We start from the raw sequence: 20,681 nt of genomic DNA on the forward strand, positions 1-20,681 counted from the left end.
TAGGCAGGCTGGCAATGATATACAGATATGGGCAGCAAATGGGCAAAGAGGCACAGATACACAGATAGGGGAGAGTATTATAGGATATTACTAACAGATAGGGGCAGTTAATCTGCAAACGGGCACATAGGTAACTTACAAATGGGATAGTGAATGGCAAGTTGGCACAGATATATAGATAAATGCCAGTAATAGATATGTTGGCTCAGATAAAACTTTCAGAGAATTGCAGACTGGCACAGTTATACAGAGAGGAGATGTTAATAGGAACATTGGCACAAATGCAGCATAGAGATGGGGCAGAAATGGGCAGGTTGGCACGGATATAACACACAGATTGGGGCAGTTAATGGACAGGTTGGAACAGATATACCATACAGATAGGGGCAGTTAATGGGCAGGTTGGCACGGATATAACACACAGATTGGGGCAGTTAATGGGCAGGTTGGCACAGATATACCATACAGATAGGGGCAGTTAATGGGCAGGTTGGCACAGATATACCATACAGATAGGGGCAGTTAATGGGCAGGTTGGCACAGATATACCATACAGATAGGGGCAGTTAATGGGCAGGTTGGCACAGATATACCATACAGATAGGGGCAGTTAATGGGCAGGTTGGCACAGATATACCATAAAGAAAGGGGCAGAAATGTGCAGGTTGGCACAGATATACAATACAGATAGGGGCAGTTAATGGGCAGGTTGGCACAGATATAACATACAGGGAGGGGCAGTTAATGGGCAGGTTGGCACAGATATACCATACAGATAGGGGCAGTTAATTGGCAGGTTGGCACAGATATACAATACAGATAGGGGCAGTTAATGGGCAGGTTGGCACAGATATACCATAAAGAAAGGGGCAGAAATGTGCAGGTTGGCACAGATATACAATACAGATAGGGGCAGTTAATGGGCAGGTTGGCACAGATATAACATACAGGGAGGGGCAGTTAATGGGCAGGTTGGCACAGATATAACATAAAGATTGGGGCAGTTAATGGGCAGGTTGGCACAGATATACCATACAGATAGGGGCAGTTAATGGGCAGGTTGGCACGGATATACCATACAGGGAGGGGCAGTTAATGGGCAGGTTGGCACAGATATAACATACAGATAGGGGCAGAAATGTGCAGGTTGGCACAGATATAAAATACAGATAGGGGCATATAGAGGCAGTCAGATTGCAAGTTCATGGGCACACTGGCACATATATACCATACAGATATTGGGAGTTCATGGGCACATTGGCATATATATAACATACAATATGAATCAGGTGTCAGTACCTTGGATGTGTTGGTTAATGACACTTTCCAGGCGGTCCAATCGCTCTATAATCCGGATCGTCTCCCCTTTATCCTCCTCCAGCTTGATGCCCGGCAAAGGCTCCTGTACCCGCACATACACGTTGGCCATATAGTTGGTGACCCAGCCCACATACAGCAGGCAGATGATGTTGGTCATGCCACTCAGGATCACACAGGTGGACACTAAGGTTTTGGTTTTCCTGGTACAGACCATCCTGAGATCCCTCCATAGGGGGCCCAGGGCAGTGCCAATCCAGAGAGTGGCTCGGTGCCAGGGGTAAACTAACGCCAAGGAAATAGGTCAGTCCCTGGGGTTTGGCCAGTCCATGGGATGCTTTGTGGGCAATTGAGTTCTGGGTAATAACAGTCCAATGGCAGGAGTCTGGGGCAATGGCAAAAATCCCAAGTATTTAGTCCTGAAAGAGAACCTGCCGGGGGCACCGCTAGGTGATTCTAGTGTAAGGGGCACAACCAGGGGTCTCAGCCTGAGTAGTTGGGGGGTCTCAGAGTAAGACCAGTGCCAGGGGGCTCAGACTGAGTAGTTGGGGGGTCTCAGAGTAAGACCAGTGCCAGGGGGCTCAGACTGAGTAGTTGGGGGGTCTCAGAGTAAGACCAGTGCCAGGGTTCTCAGACTGAGTAGTTGGGGGGTCTCAGAGTAAGACCAGTGCCAGGGGGCTCAGAATGGGGGCAACAAAAGTCTAGGCAAAATAAAAGGGGTTACTTGAGAGGCAGTGCCGGGGGGCTCATTGTATTATAGGGAGCAACAGTGGGGTTTGTGTGATGGGAGGGTCTATGGGGCAGTAGCAAAATCCTGAGTATTTATTACAGGGAGGAGGGCAGGGGGGGCATCAGGTGTAGTTACAGGGGGGTCGGCCTGTATGTACAGAGGGGGGGCTCAGTCTTGCAGAAGTGTGGGGGGATCCAGTGTGTGTGCAAGAAGGGGGCAATACAGGGCTGGGGCAGAGGGTATCTGGGGGGGTCAGTGTAAGAAAGCAAATGGCTCAGTCTAAGAGCCAGTATCAGGGGTCTCAGTCTGCAGTAGGGGGTAGGGGGGCAGCAGTAAGGGGTAGCAGTAAGGGGGCAGAAGTAAGGGGGTACAGTCTAGGGACCATGTAAGGGGGGCAGCAGTAAGGGGGTACAGTCTAGGGACCATGTAAGGGGGCAGTGCCAGGAGAGAACCCCAGGAATTCGCCCCAGGGCATTTAGTGCAATAAAGCAGAAGAGTCCGGGGATGGGTCGGTACCAGTAGCTCCGGGGTAAGCGCTGAGGATCGCTCCGTTCGGCCGGCAGGGAGGCAGAATGGCCACTAGGCGGCAGTGTCAGCCCAATGTGCGCCGGGGGTGCCGCAGGGCCCCGTTGGTTTCCGTGCCCGGTGTAGCAGTTCCACGGTCGGCAGAAAGTTTCCCAGGCTGAGCGCCGACCCTTCCAACACTGAGCCCCGCACCAACCTCCCGTACTGCCCGGGTACCTCGGCCATCCCCTGCCGCCCCTCCCACAGCCGCTCAGCCAATAGCATGAAGGGAGGGGTGGGAGCAGAAGGGTAGGCCCCGCCCACATGTGTATCTCTCTGTCAGTCTCTCCCTGACTGTCAGTCTGTGGCTGTGTCGGGGTGTCTCTGTGTGTCTGCGCACAATGGTGTGTGGGGGGGGGGGGGGGGTCGTTTACTTATTGGGGTGACTGGAGTATATATGTGGGGGTGCTGTGTGTAAAGGGGGATATTAGTGTAAATACATTGGGGTTACTGGGGGGTGTAAAGAAGGGACACTGGTGTATATATGTGGGTGAATGTACTGGGGGGCTGGTTCCTTATGGCCCAGGGCATATACAGTAAATGGCAGAATGTTGCGCAGAGACGGGGGGGATCAGAACTAAATGATCAGTTTTACACAAAATTCTCAGTTTAGCCCAGAAGCTTCTGTGGGAGATTAGTCGGCTGTTAGGGAACAGTAATGAGGGGAGACATTGTGTATGAGCGGTTATTGGGGGGGGGGGCGAACTGTGTGTACTGGGGAGACTGGCTTATTACATCTATTAAACAACTGATGTTATGTAATACCCAATACTAGGCTCTGCAAATTCCTCCAGCACAGAAAGAGTTAAACATCTGCTGCCCTGGGTACCCCTGGAACTATAGTGGGGTGACTGTTACCCCAATGTTTCTATATATCTGTAACCTTGTTATGGGCTAAGGGGGCCCAGCCTGAAGGCCAGTTAGGGGGGGATTTGGGGTGAGTGTTTATTTGTGCCCTGGGTACCCCTGGAACTATAGCGGGGTGACTGTTACCCCAATGTTTCTATATATCTGTAACCTTGTTATGGGCTAAGGGGGCCCAGCCTGAAGGCCAGTTAGGGGGGGATTTGGGGTGAGTGCTTATTTGTGCCCTGGGTACCCCTGGAACTATAGCAGGGTGACTGTTACCCCAATGTTTCTATATATCTGTAACCTTGTTATGGGCTAAGGGGGCCCAGCCTGAAGGCCAGTTAGGGGGGGATTTGGGGTGAGTGCTTATTTGTGCCCTGGGAACCCCTGGAACTATAGTGGGGTGACTGTTACCCCAATGTTTCTATATATCTGTAACCTTGTTATGGGCTAAGGGGGCCCAGCCTGAAGGCCAGTTAGGGGGGGATTTGGGGTGAGTGCTTATTTGTGCCCTGGGTACCCCTGGAACTATAGTGGGGTGACTGTTACCCCAATGTTTCTATATATCTGTAACCTTGTTATGGGCTAAGGGGGCCCAGCCTGAAGGCCAGTTAGGGGGGGATTTGGGGTGAGTGCTTATTTGTGCCCTGGGAACCCCTGGAACTATAGCGGGCTGACTGTTACCCCAATGTTTCTATATATCTGTAACCTTGTTATGGGCTAAGGGGGCCCAGCCTGAAGGCCAGTTAGGGGGGGATTTGGGGTGAGTGCTTATTTGTGCCCTGGGTACCCCTGGAACTATAGCGGGGTGACTGTCACCCCAATGTTTCTATATATCTGTAACCTTGTTATGGGCTAAGGGGGCTCAGCCTGAAGGCCAGTTAGGGGGGGATTTGGGGTGAGTGCTTATTTGTGCCCTGGGTACCCCTGGAACTATAGCGGGGTGACTGTTACCCCAATGTTTCTATATATCTGTAACCTTGTTATGGGCTAAGGGGGCCCAGCCTGATCTCAGCCATAGAGAATGCTTAATCTGTGAAGTTATTAATATTTGCTGTTTGAATTACAAATAAGAATAAATATTTGTGTATCCCGGCACTGGAGGTGCTTTCCGCCCATGAATATTATCACAGTGGCAGTTAATTATGAGATGGTTTATTAATGACAAAGACACTCAGAGCCATTATAGGGGTGTCATTAAATTGTTCTTTGCAACTATTTTTGTTGGAAAGTTACCAGTATGTAGTATGTTAGAGAAAGCCCTTTAACAGGCAACTTTGCAATTGGCTTTCATTGTTTATTTTTATAGTTTTTGAAATATTTAGTTTCCCCTTCTGCCTTTTAAATAGGGGTCACTGACCCCGGCAGCCAACAACCTATTGCTACAATTTTATTCTCCTTATTCTTTTTTATTCGTTATCTTCCTATTCAGGCCCTCTGCTATACATATTCTAGCTTCTCATCCTAACTACTGCCTGGTTGCTAGGGTAATTTGGGCCCTAGCAACCATACAGCTGCTGAAGTGCTAAACTGGGGAAACGTAAAGCTAAATTATTCAAAAACCACCATAATCTTATGCCTCTATGTATTGATTGATTATTAAAGAAATCACAGGTATCCAATAACTCCAATAACTCAGCCAATAAGAATGTATCGACATTTCCAGCTTGATACAGTTGCCGGGCAGAATTCAGCAGCAGGAAGGCAAATAAAAGTGATTATAATAGAGTTGGGGAGCGCGGGGATCCCTGCGCCTGTGGAGACCTCAGATCAATGAGGCCCAGGAACAAATAGGCTGAAAACTGTATTTCCATCTGCGCCGTAGTTAATCCGTCCCTGCTGAATACTCATCCCTTCATCCCAACAGAACAATCCCTATCAGATTGGATTTGTGCTGCACACTGATAAAATTGCCCCCCGACCTGCATTAAAGGGTAAATTACTCTTGGAATCAGCCTTATAGCTACAATAATAATGTAGTCACATTATTATTGTAGCTATAAGGCTGATTCCAAGAGTAACTTACCCTTTAATGCAGGTCGGGGGGCAATTTTATCAGTGGTTTCTGTGCAGCACAAATCCAATCTGATAGGGATTGTTCTGTTGGGATGAAGGGCCACAGCAGGGGCCCCTGGGGAGGAGTAAGGGCCACAGCAGGGGCCCCTGGGGAGGAGTAAGGGCCACAGCAGGGGCCCCTGGGGAGGTGTAAGGGCCACAGCAGGGGCCCCTGGGTAGGTGTAAGGGCCACAGCAGGGGCCCCTGGGTAGGTGTAAGGGCCACAGCAGGGGCCCCTGGGGAGGTGTAAGGGCCACAACAGGGGCCCCTGGGGAGGTGTAAGGGCCACAACAGGGGCCCCTGGGGAGGTGTAAGGGCCACAGCAGGGGCCCCTGGGGAGGTGTAAGGGCCAAAGCAGGGACCCCTTGGGAGGTGTAAAGGCCACAGCAGGGGCCCCTGGGGAGGTGTAAGGGCCACAGCAGGGGCCCCTGGGGAGGTGTAAGGGCCATAGCAGGGGCCCCTGGGTAGGTTTAAGGGCCATAGAATGGACCCCTGGGGGGGTGGGGGCCCCCTGGGGCAGCAGCCCAATGGGCCCTGCACAGCCCAGTTCATTCCTGTTTATTTTCTGCTTTAATATATACTGTAAATCTATGCTGAGATAACATGTATGTATCATAGAGAGTCACATGTTCATGGCATTGGCCAAGTCAGGCTGAGGGCCAAGAAACTGGCCACCTTGGGGTGTGGTTAGCTAAGTAGTATGCAAGTAGTAGCAAGTGGGGGTGCCCTACATACTCCCCAACAGGGTCACCATGGAGAGGTGGGTACGGGGGTACTGGGATCAGGTGCCCTGTGTGTGTTGGTGAGTTTGTCATTGGGGCCCCATTTTACTTTTTGGAAGGGCCCTTCACCCAGGGTTCCACGTGACCAAAGAGCTAATAATTGGGGCCCACCGTGGGGGGGGGGTCCTACTAACTTAGTAGTATGGGGTCCCGCGATTCTTGATGGGGACCCTGCTTCAAAGTATTATGCCAAATCCCTAAACCCAGGAACGCCATTGGCCCTCCCAATGCCCCTCACAGTTCCTGAGCCAGCCCTTTTAGGGGGGGGGGGTTGATAATTTGAGGCTATAGGGGGTGCTATAGACATTAGTCCAATAGGGTTTCAGGCTGTACATGTTCAGCCAAGGTCTGTGGGATGGGCCATACCATGATTTTATGGGGAGGGGGGAGTAATAACTTCTAGTTCTGCCGTTCCTGGTCTATACAACCTATTTTATTATCATTTTTCTTCTTTATGAAATATAATAAAATCCCCCCTAGGTTTAAATGGAAAAGCAAATTGCTTTGTATAGAAAGAGGCGATACCCCCCCCCCCCCTGTATCTGCTGCTTGTTATTAGAGATATACAAGGCATAGGCCTGCGGGATTCTGCCAATCAACAGAGAATAAAACCCAAAATATTATATATTTTCAGGTTTATCTGGATATTATTCTCTCCATAATAACCAGCCAGAAATACGTGTCTATGGATAACGTGGATTTTTTTAACAATAAACCAATTACAATTTTACCCCATATCCCCCTGCTGGTGAGCCTCTAGCCCAGAGAGCGTACAATCTAACATGGTTACCATGGGAATAAAACCCATACAGCCAAGTTCACCCTTCTTCTTCTGCTTCACCCAACTGATGGTGCCAAAGGGGTTAAACCAAAGATGCAGGTTGGTAACTATAGAGACTATGCAGTTGCTAGGGGGCCAAAAGGGGTATAGGGGACCAGGGCAGGAACTAGAGGAGCAATTGTGGGGGTGCTAGGTAGGTACAGGGGGGTCAAGGTTCCTAGGGGGGCCATTCACCTTGGCCAGCATCCCATAGGGCACCCATTGGGGTACTAACTAATCAGCAATTCCATATTTGTTTATGAAAAATGTCTTATTCCCAATGTTTAGGATGATATTGCCGAGGGTCCCAGTATTTTTTTAATTTTCTCACTGCCAGCGGGTAAGTGATCAGACTCATTGTAATAACACAGGCGTTACTATGTGCTCAGTAATATCCCTAGAGACGGGGATAAGTGCAGCTTGGAACTGATTTCCTCCAGCACAGAATAAACCACTTCTTGTTATAGTGCTGTTTGCCCATTGAATAGAATGTAGAGAGAACAGTGTAACTCTAGCACCCCTAGTGGTCATATCAATAACTGACAGAATTACCATTTGTAACTATGTCCTTTTTATTTCTATAGCACTGACAGATTATAAAACCATTTTTGTTTATTTATATTAATTCCTGCCCAAGAGCAATTCTATTGGCCATTTTCTGTTACAAAGTTGGGTCAGTTTCACCAGGAGTCTGTTATCTTACTGATACCTTTCTGGGTTGTGAGAAGAAACCGGAACATGGGAAGGAACAGAGACTCCAGGCTCATATAGTGCCCTGGGTGCAATACTAATACCCAGTACTAACCAGTATGGCAGTGTCTGTGCTGCTGGGAAGCCAATAGCCATGGGATACTAGCCAAGAGTTCCTGGTAAGTATCTTCAATTTTTGCACCAAATGTTCTAGACTGCTCCGTCGGGTTATGATTCATGGGACTTCTCCCAGTGCAAACTATATGGTGTCTTGTTCCATCTTGCTGTACTGTCTCCATCTTGCCCTACTGTCTCCATCTCGCCCTACTGTCTCCATCTTGTCCTACTGTCTCCATCTTGTCCTACTGTCTTCATCTTGCCCTACTGTCTCCATCTTGCTCTGCTGTCTCCATCTCGCCCTACTGTCTCCATCTTGTCCTACTGTCTCCATCTTGCCCTACTGTCTCCATCTTGCCCTACTGTCTCCATCTCGCCCTACTGTCTCCATCTCGCCCTACTGTCTCCATCTCGCCCTACTGTCTCCATCTCGCCCTACTGTCTCCATCTCGCCCTACTGTCTCCATCTCGTCCTACTGTCTCCATCTCGCCCTACTGTCTCCATCTTGCCCTACTGTCTCCATCTTACCCTACTGTCTCCATCTTGCCCTACTGTCTCCATCTTGTCCTACTGTCTCCATCTTACCCTACTGTCTCCATCTTGCCCTACTGTCTCCATCTTACCCTACTGTCTCCATTTTGCCCTACTGTCTCCATCTTGCCCTACTGTCCCCATCTTACCCTACTGTCTCCATCTCTCCCTACTGTATCCATCTCGCCCTACTGTCTCCATCTTGCCCTACTGTCTCCATCTTGCCCTACTGTCTTCATCTTGTCCTACTGTCTCCATCTTGCCCTACTGTCTTCATCTTGTCCTACTAATTCCATCTTGTCCTACTGTCTCCATCTTGCCCTACTGTCTTCATCTTGTCCTACTAATTCCATCTTGCCCTACTGTCTCCATCTTGTCCTACTGTCTCCATCTTGTCCTACAGTCTCCATCTTGTTCTACTGTCTCCATCTTGTTCTACTGTCTCCATCTTGCCCTACTGTCTCCATCTTGCCCTACTGTCTTCATCTTGTCCTACTAATTCCATCTTGCCCTACTGTCTCCATCTTGTCCTACAGTCTCCATCTTGTTCTACTGTCTCCATCTTGTTCTACTGTCTCCATCTTGCCCTACTGTCTCCATCTTGCCCTACTGTCTCCATCTAGCCCTACTGTCTCTATCTTGCCCTACTGTCTCCATCTTGCCCTACTGTCTCCATCTTGCCCTAATGTCTCCATCTTGTCCTACTGTCTGCATCTTGTCCTACTGTCTCCATCTTGCCCTACTGTCTCCATCTAGCCCTACTGTCTCTATCTTGCCCTACTGTCTCCATCTTGCCCTACTGTCTCCATCTTGCCCTACTGTCTCCATCTTGTCCTACTGTCTGCATCTTGTCCTACTGTCTCCATCTTGCCCTACTGTCTCCATCTTGTCCTACTGTCTGCATCTTGTCCTACTGTCTCCATCTTGTCCTACTGTCTCCATCTTGCCCTACTGTCTCCATCTTGCCCTACTGTCTCCATCTTGCCCTACTGTCTCCATCTTGTCCTACTGTCTGCATCTTGTCCTATTGTCTCCATCTTGCCCTACTGTGTCCATCTTGCCCTACTGTCTCCATCTTGCCCTACTGTCTCCATCTTGTCCTACTGTCTGCATCTTGTCCTACTGTCTCCATCTTACCCTACTGTCTCCATTTTGCCCTACTGTCTCCATCTTGCCCTACTGTCTCCATCTTGCCCTACTGACATCATCTTATCCCACCGTACCCAGTAAAGGACAGTTGCTCCTCTTTGGAGCTATTTGCCACCCCAAGGGCTTCACCTAACTGCCTGCACAGAAACAGCCCCCGTTGCCCCCAGCGCCCCATTAATAAGCACCAAGGAACTTCCCATTGGGTCGCTCTAGGGAACGTAGCAGGGTAAGTGGTGCAGAAGCTTGGGGATTGGAACGTTCCTGGGGGAAAGGAATTGATTGACATTCCCTCAGTATCCATGAAATTACTGGATTATCAAAATATTTTTTGTTATTTTTGTTATGCCTCTCAAACGGGAAAAAACAAGAGTGGACGTTGTTGATGAATCTGCTTCGTTACAATGTTTGGCGTGTGTAAGATTCTTCGCTTCATCCCTTCCAGTCGGATCATTTCTCTTTCGACCCTACGATACCAGCACCCGCCCTGGCGTTGGAAGCGGCTAATTCATCAAAGTGGATCCCGAGTGTCGGCCCCGTAACGACTCTCTCAGTAAATGAGCAGCGCGACGTTATAGTCAGGAACCGAGCGCAACGGGCTTTATCCAGCGCCTCATCCGTGTAATGCAGAAACGTAACGCCCCATGGCGGCACTGCGCGGTGTGTATCACGGTATTGCGCCCAAAATTACTGCCAACTTGGCCTTTACTTTCACTATTAAATCATTTGTACTTCAGGGTTATATTTAAGGGACTATTAATTCTTTAATAAAGATGGAAGGAAAGTAATGTACCGATGTCTGCTGATTAACTGAGAAATCTGCTATAGTTCCACCGTACTGCTGAGATTCCACTGTCTGTATAACAGATCCTATCTGATCCCCCCCATTGTAAGCAGCAGTCCTGCCCTGCTTTATGGCTGAGATTCTAGCTATCTGTATAACAGAGCATTCTGTCACAGTGGCACAGATCCTATCTGATCCCCCCATTGTAAGCAGCAGTCCTGCCCTGCTTTATGGCTGAGATTCTAGCTATCTGTATAACAGAGCATTCTGTCACAGTGGCACAGATCCTATCTGATCCCCCCCCATTGTAAGCAGCAGTCCTGCCCTGCTTTATGGCTGAGATTCTAGCTATCTGTATAACAGAGCATTCTGTCACAGTGGCACAGATCCTATCTGATCCCCCCCCATTGTAAGCAGCAGTCCTGCCCTGCTTTATGGCTGAGATTCTAGCTATCTGTATAACAGAGCATTCTGTCACAGTGGCACAGATCCTATCTGATCCCCCCCCCATTGTAAGCAGCAGTCCTGCCCTGCTTTATGGCTGAGATTCTAGCTATCTGTATAACAGAGCATTCTGTCACAGTGGCACAGATCCTATCTGATCCCCCCCCCATTGTAAGCAGCAGTCCTGCCCTGCTTTATGGCTGAGATTCTAGCTATCTGTATAACAGAGCATTCTGTCACAGTGGCACAGATCCTATCCCCCCCCATTGTAAGCAGCAGTCCTGCCCTGCTTTATGGCTGAGATTCTAGCTATCTGTATAACAGAGCATTCTGTCACAGTGGCACAGATCCTATCTGATCCCCCCATTGTAAGCAGCAGTCCTGCCCTGCTTTATGGCTGAGATTCTAGCTATCTGTATAACAGAGCATTCTGTCACAGTGGCGCAGATCCTATCCCCCCCATTGTAAGCAGCAGTCCTGCCCTGCTTTATGGCTGAGATTCTAGCTATCTGTATAACAGAGCATTCTGTCACAGTGGCACAGATCCTATCTGATCCCCCCATTGTAAGCAGCAGTCCTGTCCTGCTTTATGGCTGAGATTCTAGCTATCTGTATAACAGAGCATTCTGTCACAGTGGCACAGATCCTATCTGATCCCCCCCATTGTAAGCAGCAGTCCTGCCTTGCTTTATGGCTAAGGAAACAGTATATATAAAAGCTGTAGGATGAAACATTACATTAGAACTCTCCTTGGTGCTGAAGTGAAAGCCATGGATACTGATCCGGATCCTGTAACAAGTCTCTTAGTCTCAGCCCCTAGTTTTGTACCTGGGGGACCCCCATAGCCAGTTTATATTACTGATCTGGGCAGACTGTCACTTTGGCAGTAGGGGGATCTCGGCACTGGGGACAGTTAGCAGGAAGGGCCGAGCTGACAGTTGTAGGCCAGTTGGAGAGAGACTCAGCGCTGCTGATTCTGTGAGATTATTATCATGGAAATAAATAAGCAACTGTCACCCCCCGGCCCTGTCACTGAGTATTAGCAGCGCTGGGAAAAGCTTTTAGTACTCGGCCCCCTCCCCGTGCCCCCCCTCTCTGTGTTATTAGCATTGAAATGAAGAGCTTTTCAGCTTTAAGTGTCTGATACAAACCCGCCCGGGACTGAAAGTGACTGGAAAATCAGTAGCATCTGACAAGCAGCTCAATGGCCGCCCTGAAGTACTGGCTGAATGAGCCCGGCTCCCCCGGCCCACAGTCCCCCCGGCCAGAGTCCCCCGGCCCCCAGCCCCCCCGGCCCCAGTCTCCCCGGCCCACAGTCCCCCCGGCCCCCAGTCTCCCCGGCCCCCAGTCCCCCGGCCCACAGACCCCCGGCCCCCAGTCTCCCCGGCCCCCAGTCTCCCCGGCCCACAGACCCCCGGCCCCCAGTCTCCCCGGCCCACAGTCCCCCCGGCGCTGTCAGTCTGGCCCAACCAGGGAGGATTTAATTAGCTCTGTAGCTGAACCTGCCTATTGGCCAACGGGAAAGCAGTAACCCTGGGCTCTCTACTGGAATAAATAGATAGATAGAAAAATTATAAATAGATAATTAGATACGTAGCAGAAGCATAGATATATATTAGATAAATAAATAGATAGATGGATAAATAGATAGATACATAGATAGATAGATAATGTATTGACAGATAGATAGATAGATAGATAGATAGATAGATAGATAGATGATAGATAGATAGATAGATAGATAGACAGACAGATAGATAGATGATAGATAGATAGATAGATAGATGATAGATAGATAGATAGACAGACAGACAGATAGATAGATGATAGATAGATAGATAGATAGATAGATAGATGATAGATAGATAATAGATAGATAGATAGATAGATAGATAGATAGATAGATAGATAGATAGACAGATAGATAGATAGATGATAGATAGATAGATAGATAGATGATAGATAGATAATAGATAGATAGATAGATAGATAGATATATAGATAGATAATAGATAGATAGATAGATAGATGATAGATAGATAGATAGATGATAGATAGATAGATAGATAGATAGATAGATAGATAGATAGATAGACAGACAGATAGATAGAAGATAGATAGATAATAGATAGATAGATAGATAATAGATAGATAGATAGATAGATAGATGATAGATAGATAGATAGATAGATAGATAGATGATAGATAGATAGATAGATAGATAGATAGATAGATAGAAAGATAGATAGATGATAGATAGATAGATAGATGATAGATAGATAGATAGATAGATAGATAGATAGATAGATGATAGATAGATAATAGATAGATAGATAGATAGATAGATAGATAGATAAATAGATAGATAATAGATAGATAGACATACATATTTAGAGCAGAAGTCGGAGTGAGTTTACATCAATTCATTTCTTGGGTTTTATATCCACTTTATGAAGCCGACTCAGTACAGCAGCTCAGAGCCCGCGGGCAGGTGGGGGGGCTGTTACTTAGGGGGCAGATAATGAATTCTGTGCAACTTATTTCCATTCACTGCTCATTTCATTGTATAGTTATTTGCAAATGTCACTGCAACTCAAAGCAGCATCTGTCTGGCACTTTGTATTGTAGCAAAGAACTGACTTCTGCTACATTGTTTCAAGAGTCAGAATCAGAGAACAGACCGATTCCATAACTATAAATCCCCTGAGGGTTTTTACTGACAGTTAATGAGATTTATAGTTCATTCATTGGGGAATTATGGGGCCAATATACAGACTTGCAGAACTTGCTTTTAGCCCCCCCCCACCCCCATATCAGTCTGACTTACTCCTTCATTATTATATAATCACATAGAGAGGAGAAAGGGCAGAAGGGACTGCAGCAAATGCTGGGACTGGCCCTGTAATGCAGGTTTCTGATTGGTTAAACCAGAATGAATGAGTATTATAATTAACAAGGGATACCCGGGCAAGGTGATAATTAGTGTTTCTATATATCTGTAACCTTGTTATGGGCTAAGGGGGCCCAGCCTGAAGGCCAGTTAGGGGGGGATTTGGGGTGAGTGCTTATTTGTGCCCTGGGTACCCCTGGAACTATAGCAGGGTGACTGTTACCCCAATGTTTCTATATATCTGTAACCTTGTTATGGGCTAAGGGGGCCCAGCCTGAAGGCCAGTTAGGGGGGGATTTGGGGTGAGTGCTTATTTGTACCCTGGGTACCCCTGGAACTATAGCGGGGTGACTGTTACCCCAATGTTTCTATATATCTGTAACCTTGTTATGGGCTAAGGGGGCCCAGCCTGAAGGCCAGTTAGGGGGGGATTTGGGGTGAGTGCTTATTTGTGCCCTGGGTACCCCTGGAACTATAGCGGGGTGACTGTTACCTTAATGTTTCTATATATCTGTAACCTTGTTATGGGCTAAGGGGGCCCAGCCTGAAGGCCAGTTAGGGGGGGATTTGGGGTGAGTGCTTATTTGTGCCCTGGGAACCCCTGGAACTATAGTGGGGTGACTGTTACCCCAATGTTTCTATATATCTGTAACCTTGTTATGGGCTAAGGGGGCCCAGCCTGAAGGCCAGTTAGGGGGGGATTTGGGGTGAGTGCTTATTTGTGCCCTGGGTACCCCTGGAACTATAGCGGGGTGACTGTTACCCCAATGTTTCTATATATCTGTAACCTTGTTATGGGCTAAGGGGGCCCAGCCTGAAGGCCAGTTAGGGGGGGATTTGGGGTGAGTGCTTATTTGTGCCCTGGGTACCCCTGGAACTATAGCGGGGTGACTGTTACCCCAATGTTTCTATATATCTGTAACCTTGTTATGGGCTAAGGGGGCCCAGCCTGAAGGCCAGTTAGGGGGGGATTTGGGGTGAGTGCTTATTTGTGCCCTGGGTACCCCTGGAACTATAGCGGGGTGGTTATTGTATATCAGGTGTCTATAAATGATGATGTTAAAGCAAATACTCAGGGATACAGATAGAGAATCACTGACTCAGATCTCCACAAGTTGACAAGCATATATTAATAATTCATTTTTTACAAAAAAGAAAACTACAGTATTGATCATGTTTTTTTGCCCATTTTCTCGGAAAGAGATTACTTTTGAATTGTACAAACAAGGGACCTACACTTCAATTTATTATTTCTAGTGACTTAACATTATAAATATTAGGATTAGCATTAAGGGGATAAGGGTATTTCACTGGAATGGGCTATATTTCTGAGCCGGTCTTAAAAAGACAGTACATCCCTTGGCCAACAAATCTGTTTTTTGTTAATTTTTTTTTTTTAGCTGGCAAAACATAAACTAAAGCTACACCATGCATATGATTAGGAGGTGCCATAGTGTTTCCCTTAGACAGTACCGTATGGGGGTACAGCTTATTGTGTGCCCAGAACATTCCTTCTCTGTATATTTGTATTTATACATATGGGTAGGAGGTGCCATAGTGTTTCCCTTAGACAGTACAGTATGGGGGTACAGCTTATTGTGTGCCCAGAACATTCCTTCTCTGTTTATTTGTATTTATACATATGGGTAGGGGGTGCCATAGTGTTTCCCTTAGACAGTACCGTATGGGGGTACAGCTTATTGTGTGCCCAGAACATTCCTTCTCTGTATATTTGTATTTATACATATGGGTAGGAGGTGCCATAGTGTTTCCCTTAGACAGTACAGTATGGGGGTACAGCTTATTGTGTGCCCAGAACATTCCTTCTCTGTTTATTTGTATTTATACATATGGGTAGGGGGTGCCATAGTGTTTCCCTTAGACAGTACAGTATGGGGGTACAGCTTATTGTGTGCCCAGAACATTCCTTCTCTGTTTATTTGTATTTATACATATGGGTAGGAGGTGCCATAGTGTTTCCCTTAGACAGTACAGTATGGGGGTACAGCTTATTGTGTGCCCAGAACATTCCTTCTCTGTATATTTGTATTTATACATATGGGTAGGAGGTGCCATAGTGTTTCCCTTAGACAGTACAGTATGGGGGTACAGCTTATTGTGTGCCCAGAACATTCCTTCTCTGTATATTTGTATTTATACATATGGATAGGGGGTGCCATAGTGTTTCCCTTAGACAGTACAGTATGGGGGTACAGCTTATTGTGTGCCCAGAACATTCCTTCTCTGTATATTTGTATTATACATATGGGTAGGAGGTGCCATAGTGTTTCCCTTAGACAGTACAGTATGGGGGTACAGATTATGTGTGCCCAGAACATTCCTTCTCTGTATATTTGTATTATACATATGGGTAGGGGGTGCCATAGTGTTTCCCTTAGACAGTACAGTATGGGGGTACAGCTTATTGTGTGCCCAGAACATTCCTTCTCTGTATATGTGTATTTATACATATGGGTAGGGGGTGCCATAGTGTTTCCCTTAGACAGTACAGTATGGGGGTACAGCTTATTGTGTGCCCAGAACATTCCTTCTCTGTATATTTGTATTTATACATATGGGTAGGGATTTTATTGAAAGTAAAACATTACAAGTAAATATAAACATTTCAGAAACAGAAAAGCAAACAAAAATGCATCACATTATTACTCAATGAAATTCAGAAGCAAAGAAGAATCACAAATGAAAATGTACATTTACCCAGAGTGCAACATTCTCTGCCTTTCGCTCAGTCTCTCTGGATTTAATGAAAGCAAGTTCCCTTACAATTGCCCCTGTGACTTGCCCCACTGCTTTCTCTCTTCTGACTGAGGGTTAACTTGCAGCGCATATGCCACAGATAATAGCGCATAACAGATATTATAAGATACAGGGTTTCCGTAGTTACCGCGCCAGCACACTCACGCCCCACTATCCCGTACGCCATCTCCGTATAATTCAAGTTCTCCAAAAAACCCAACTGTAAAGTATTTGCCAGGGAAGATTTGAGGCTCTTGGTAATGACACAGTCTAACAGAAGTGCTCCTGGGTCTCATCCGTGGCCACAGCCCCAGGGGCATTCCCTGTCCCCCACATTCAGATACCGTAGGTTCCCCCTGACAAACAGTTTCCCCTGGAGGGAGAGCCAAGCGTTATCCTGAAACTTTTGGGCAGTCTCTTACTGTTTAGGAACTTTAGGCTCAGAGCCAGGGTCTCGCTCGTGCAGTCTCTCAGAGCAAGGGGAACACAAAAGAAAACCTCCAAAATCCTGAAATAAATGTTTTTCCTAGGGGCAGACTTGAGTTCCTCCATCCCTATGTGCCACTTCCTAATGAGCTTCAAGGCCTGAGCTACATGGGGTGGGACACAACCTCCTCTTATCCGGACACTCTTCAACCTATCATTGAGCAGCCAAGTCCTTGATAAAAGGCGATACCCAGGACCTAATACTGCTCTCCCACAGAGAGTCGTTCCCCTGAGCCATACCCCAAGGTTACATTTTGAGGAATATGACACAGAAGAAAGCCACCGGGGCACAGCATGCCCAAACCTCCCTCCTTTCTCTGCAGGAAAGTTACTCCCCTTTTAACTGGGTTCAGTCTGCTCCCCCAGAGCATTTGGAAGAACAGACTGTGGACTCTTGCGTAGAAAGATTCTGGCAACAAGAAGATATGAGAGACAAACAGAAGCAGAGGGACCAAGAAAGACTTGATAACGTTAATCCTTTCCCTATAGGTCAGCCTCCAAGCCTTCCATCGCTGAACCTTTGCTGCACAGGCATTCAGTTTCTCATCCCAATTTGCCTTTGCATCATCGCCCTTCCCAAATTTTACACCCAAGATCTTAACCCTCTCTGGGGCTACAGGGAAGTCTTTTAGTTGGAAACCCGGCTCTTCCTCTAAGACCCAAAAAGCTTCCGATTTTTCTTGGTTGACAAGAGACCCAGAGGCCTCTGAGTAGCTTCTGATGTGCTCCATTACCATAGACGCCTCCTCTGGTCTAGACAGAACAATGGTCACATCATCCGCGTAGGCTACTAACTTAAAGGGCTGACTCAAGGGAAACCGAACACCCTCCAATGCACTATGCTGTAATGCTCTTAGGAAAGGGTCCAGAGCAAACACATACAAAAGTGGACTGAGAGGGCCACCCCTGTCTTACCCCTGCTCCCACCTCAAAGTCTTTGCCTCTCCAACCATTAATCAATGGAAAGCTTCTTGCCCCTTGATACAAAGTCTGTAACCATCTGACAAACTGACCCGGAATGCCGTATTTCAGCAAAGCAGCCCATAGGTATTGGTGATTAACTTTATCAAAAGCCTTTGCTTGGTCCAAGGTCAGAAGATACTTTCCCCATTTATGGACTTTGCACCTCTCTAAGGCCTCTCTTATTGTAAGGACTGCTCCAAAAATGCTACGTCCCTCCACTGTGCAGTACTGAAAGGAAGATAGTAAAGTGCCAGCAAACTTACTTAGCCTTGAAAGAGAATTCTTGCAAGAATCTTTCTGTCAGTTGTTAAGAAAGAGCAATGGGCCTCCAATTCTCAACATGCCTTGAGTCCTTCCCCTTTGAAAGCAGGATCAAGGAAGAGTATCCCATAGAGGGAGGAAGACTACCCTTCTCCAAACTCTCATTGAAAACTTCAACAAGAACAGGAGCAAGTCTGTCTTTAAATCTTTTGTAAAACTCTGCTGTTAGGACCATCAGGCCTGGGGCCTTTTTCTTTTGCTGTTTGTCTATGGCCTGAATCACCTCTTCCAGTGTTATTTCTGCTTCCAAAGTGGAAAAATCCAAATGATCAGTATTGGGACCTGGGGTTGCCTTCAAGAAAGCCTCGGTCTTTCCCTTATCCAAAACTCTTTCCCTGAAAAGCCTAACATAGTAAGATCTAACGGCTTCCAAGATCCCCTCCCTTGACTTATGAAAATGACCCTGGGAGTCATAAAGACCCTCAACCAGCTTTTTCTCAACAACCTCTTTGCAGTTCTGGCAAGGATCTGGGCAAACAGAAGCCCATAATCTCTTTCCAGAACCAAAGACTTGTACCGGCTGTACTGATGTTGCCTGATCAGTTGCTTGAGTCGGTTTCGCTTTTCAGCCCCCTCCCCTTCCGAAATACAGACCTCTAGCTCCTTTCTCAAGGACTGGTACCTCCTCTCCTTCTCCCTCCCTTTTTTATAAGAGATAGACTTGAAGAGGGACCGGAAAGAATCCTTGGCTGCATCCCACCATACAGATAGAGAATCATACAGCTCAACCTTTGATATCTGCACCAGCAGCAGATCCTCAAAAGATTGTTCTGCCTGTTCTCCTTCCAGGGAACCTACATCAAGTCTCCATAAACCCCTCCCAATCTTGGGCTGGTTCCGGATACCATACAGAAAGGAGAGTACGAGTGATCTGAGAACTCAACGGCCTTCTCACAGACCTCTGTAAAGGATTCACCTTTCTTAACAAAAATCATATCTATTCTGCTGCTTCTCTGCCCACAGAAATACGTATGTTTGCCTGCCCGACCCCCCCATGTGGCCACATCTACTAAACCCGCATCCTCAGCCAACTTATTCATAAATGAACCCTCATATTTACAGAATCTGCCAGTCCTGTCTACTGCCCTCAGGACTTGGTTGAAGTCCCCTGCCAAAATGACTGGACTTGATGTATACAGGTACGGTTTGATCTCTAATAAGAGTTCCCTTCTCTCTGAGGGCCCCTGGGGGCCATACACATTGATCAATCTGATCAGATTCCCTTGGAATACAATGTCAAGCATCAAACAACGCCCAACCTGGATTTCTATGATTTTTTTAATCTCCAACCCCTGAACATTTTTGAAAGTATTCCTACCCCTCCTGCCGGCTCCTCAGCAATAGACCAAAAGGAGGGCCCGTGCCACCAATCTCTTTTGGCTTCAAAAATCTCACTTCTGGTTGTGAGCCTGGTCTCCTGCAAGAAAAGGATTTCAGCCTCCACCTTTCTAAAAAAATCAAAAGCCAAAAATCTGGTCTTCCTATTCTTGATGCTACAGACATTGGCTGTAAGGAATGGGATAGGATGATCCATCATTAGGTCTTGTTTTGCTTCTGCCTACCACCAGCCCCTTCATCACCCCTTCTTTTCACCTGAACTTTTGGGTACTCTCTGCCCCCTCCAGGTCAACCACCACCTCCTCCCCTGGGGACTCTGCCTCCTGACTCTCCTCCCCACTCTCTTTCCTCTCTCTTTTTTTCCTGTCCTTCTTTGCCAAGGCCCTAGCCTTCCTCTCCTCTTTCCTCTCCTCTTTCCTCTCCTCCTCCCGCAGCCTCTCCTCCTCTTCCTCAGCGAGATCCCCCCAGGTTTTACCATCTGGCAGGACAAATCTGTTGTCTGTTGCTACCGTCATTTTTGGGGGAATGTTTTTATTTTTCTCTGAGGATTTTCCCCCCGCCACACTCCACTCCCCTTCTCCTCTAGGCTTACTGACCCTCTGCTCTCCTTCCTTTTTCCCACTGTTCCCCTTGGGTAACCTCCCTTGTGCCCCACCCATCACCTTAGTAACTGGGGCAGAGGATTCAGGCTGCACAGCCTCCCTCTCTGGTTCCACTACCTCTGAGGTTTGATCCCCTTCCTCCAGAAGTTCCATTGAGAGGCTCATTTCCTCCTCCAAATTAGAACATTCTGCCACCATATTGTGCCATGCGTCGGGGCAAGAGCTGTGGGCGTGGCCTAACTTTAAGCACAAATTGCAGCGGATTTTCTGGCATTCCTTACTGGGGTGCCCAGTCTCACCACAGAGGGCGCACTTTTGAACTGTGCATTTAACTGCAAAGTGCCTGTTTGATCCGCACTTGAAACACACCCTGGGTTGGCCGGGGTAGAAACAAACGCCCCTGTCCTTCCCAATAAAGAAGGAATTGGGGAGGTGCTTGGGGACATGGAGATTCATGTGCAGTTTGACCTGCACCTTCCAACCTCCTACCCAGA

General features: G+C 47.4%; 1 protein-coding gene across 1 annotated transcript in view; it reads right to left on the reverse strand.

The window, feature by feature from the left end:
• The window catches only part of galnt18 (polypeptide N-acetylgalactosaminyltransferase 18), a 231,821-nt gene extending 229,036 nt beyond the window's left edge, over positions 1 to 2,785 (reverse strand). The window contains exon 1 of the mRNA XM_031900397.1: positions 1,300 to 2,785. Coding sequence (XP_031756257.1) covers positions 1,300 to 1,534 — 235 coding nt within the window. The 5' untranslated portion in view covers positions 1,535 to 2,785. The remainder of the gene's footprint in view (positions 1 to 1,299) is intronic.
• Between the last annotated feature and the right edge of the window lie 17,896 nt (positions 2,786 to 20,681).

Source organism: Xenopus tropicalis, chromosome 4, assembly GCF_000004195.4.
Source record: "Xenopus tropicalis strain Nigerian chromosome 4, UCB_Xtro_10.0, whole genome shotgun sequence".
Classification (NCBI taxonomy): Eukaryota; Metazoa; Chordata; class Amphibia; order Anura; family Pipidae; genus Xenopus; species Xenopus tropicalis.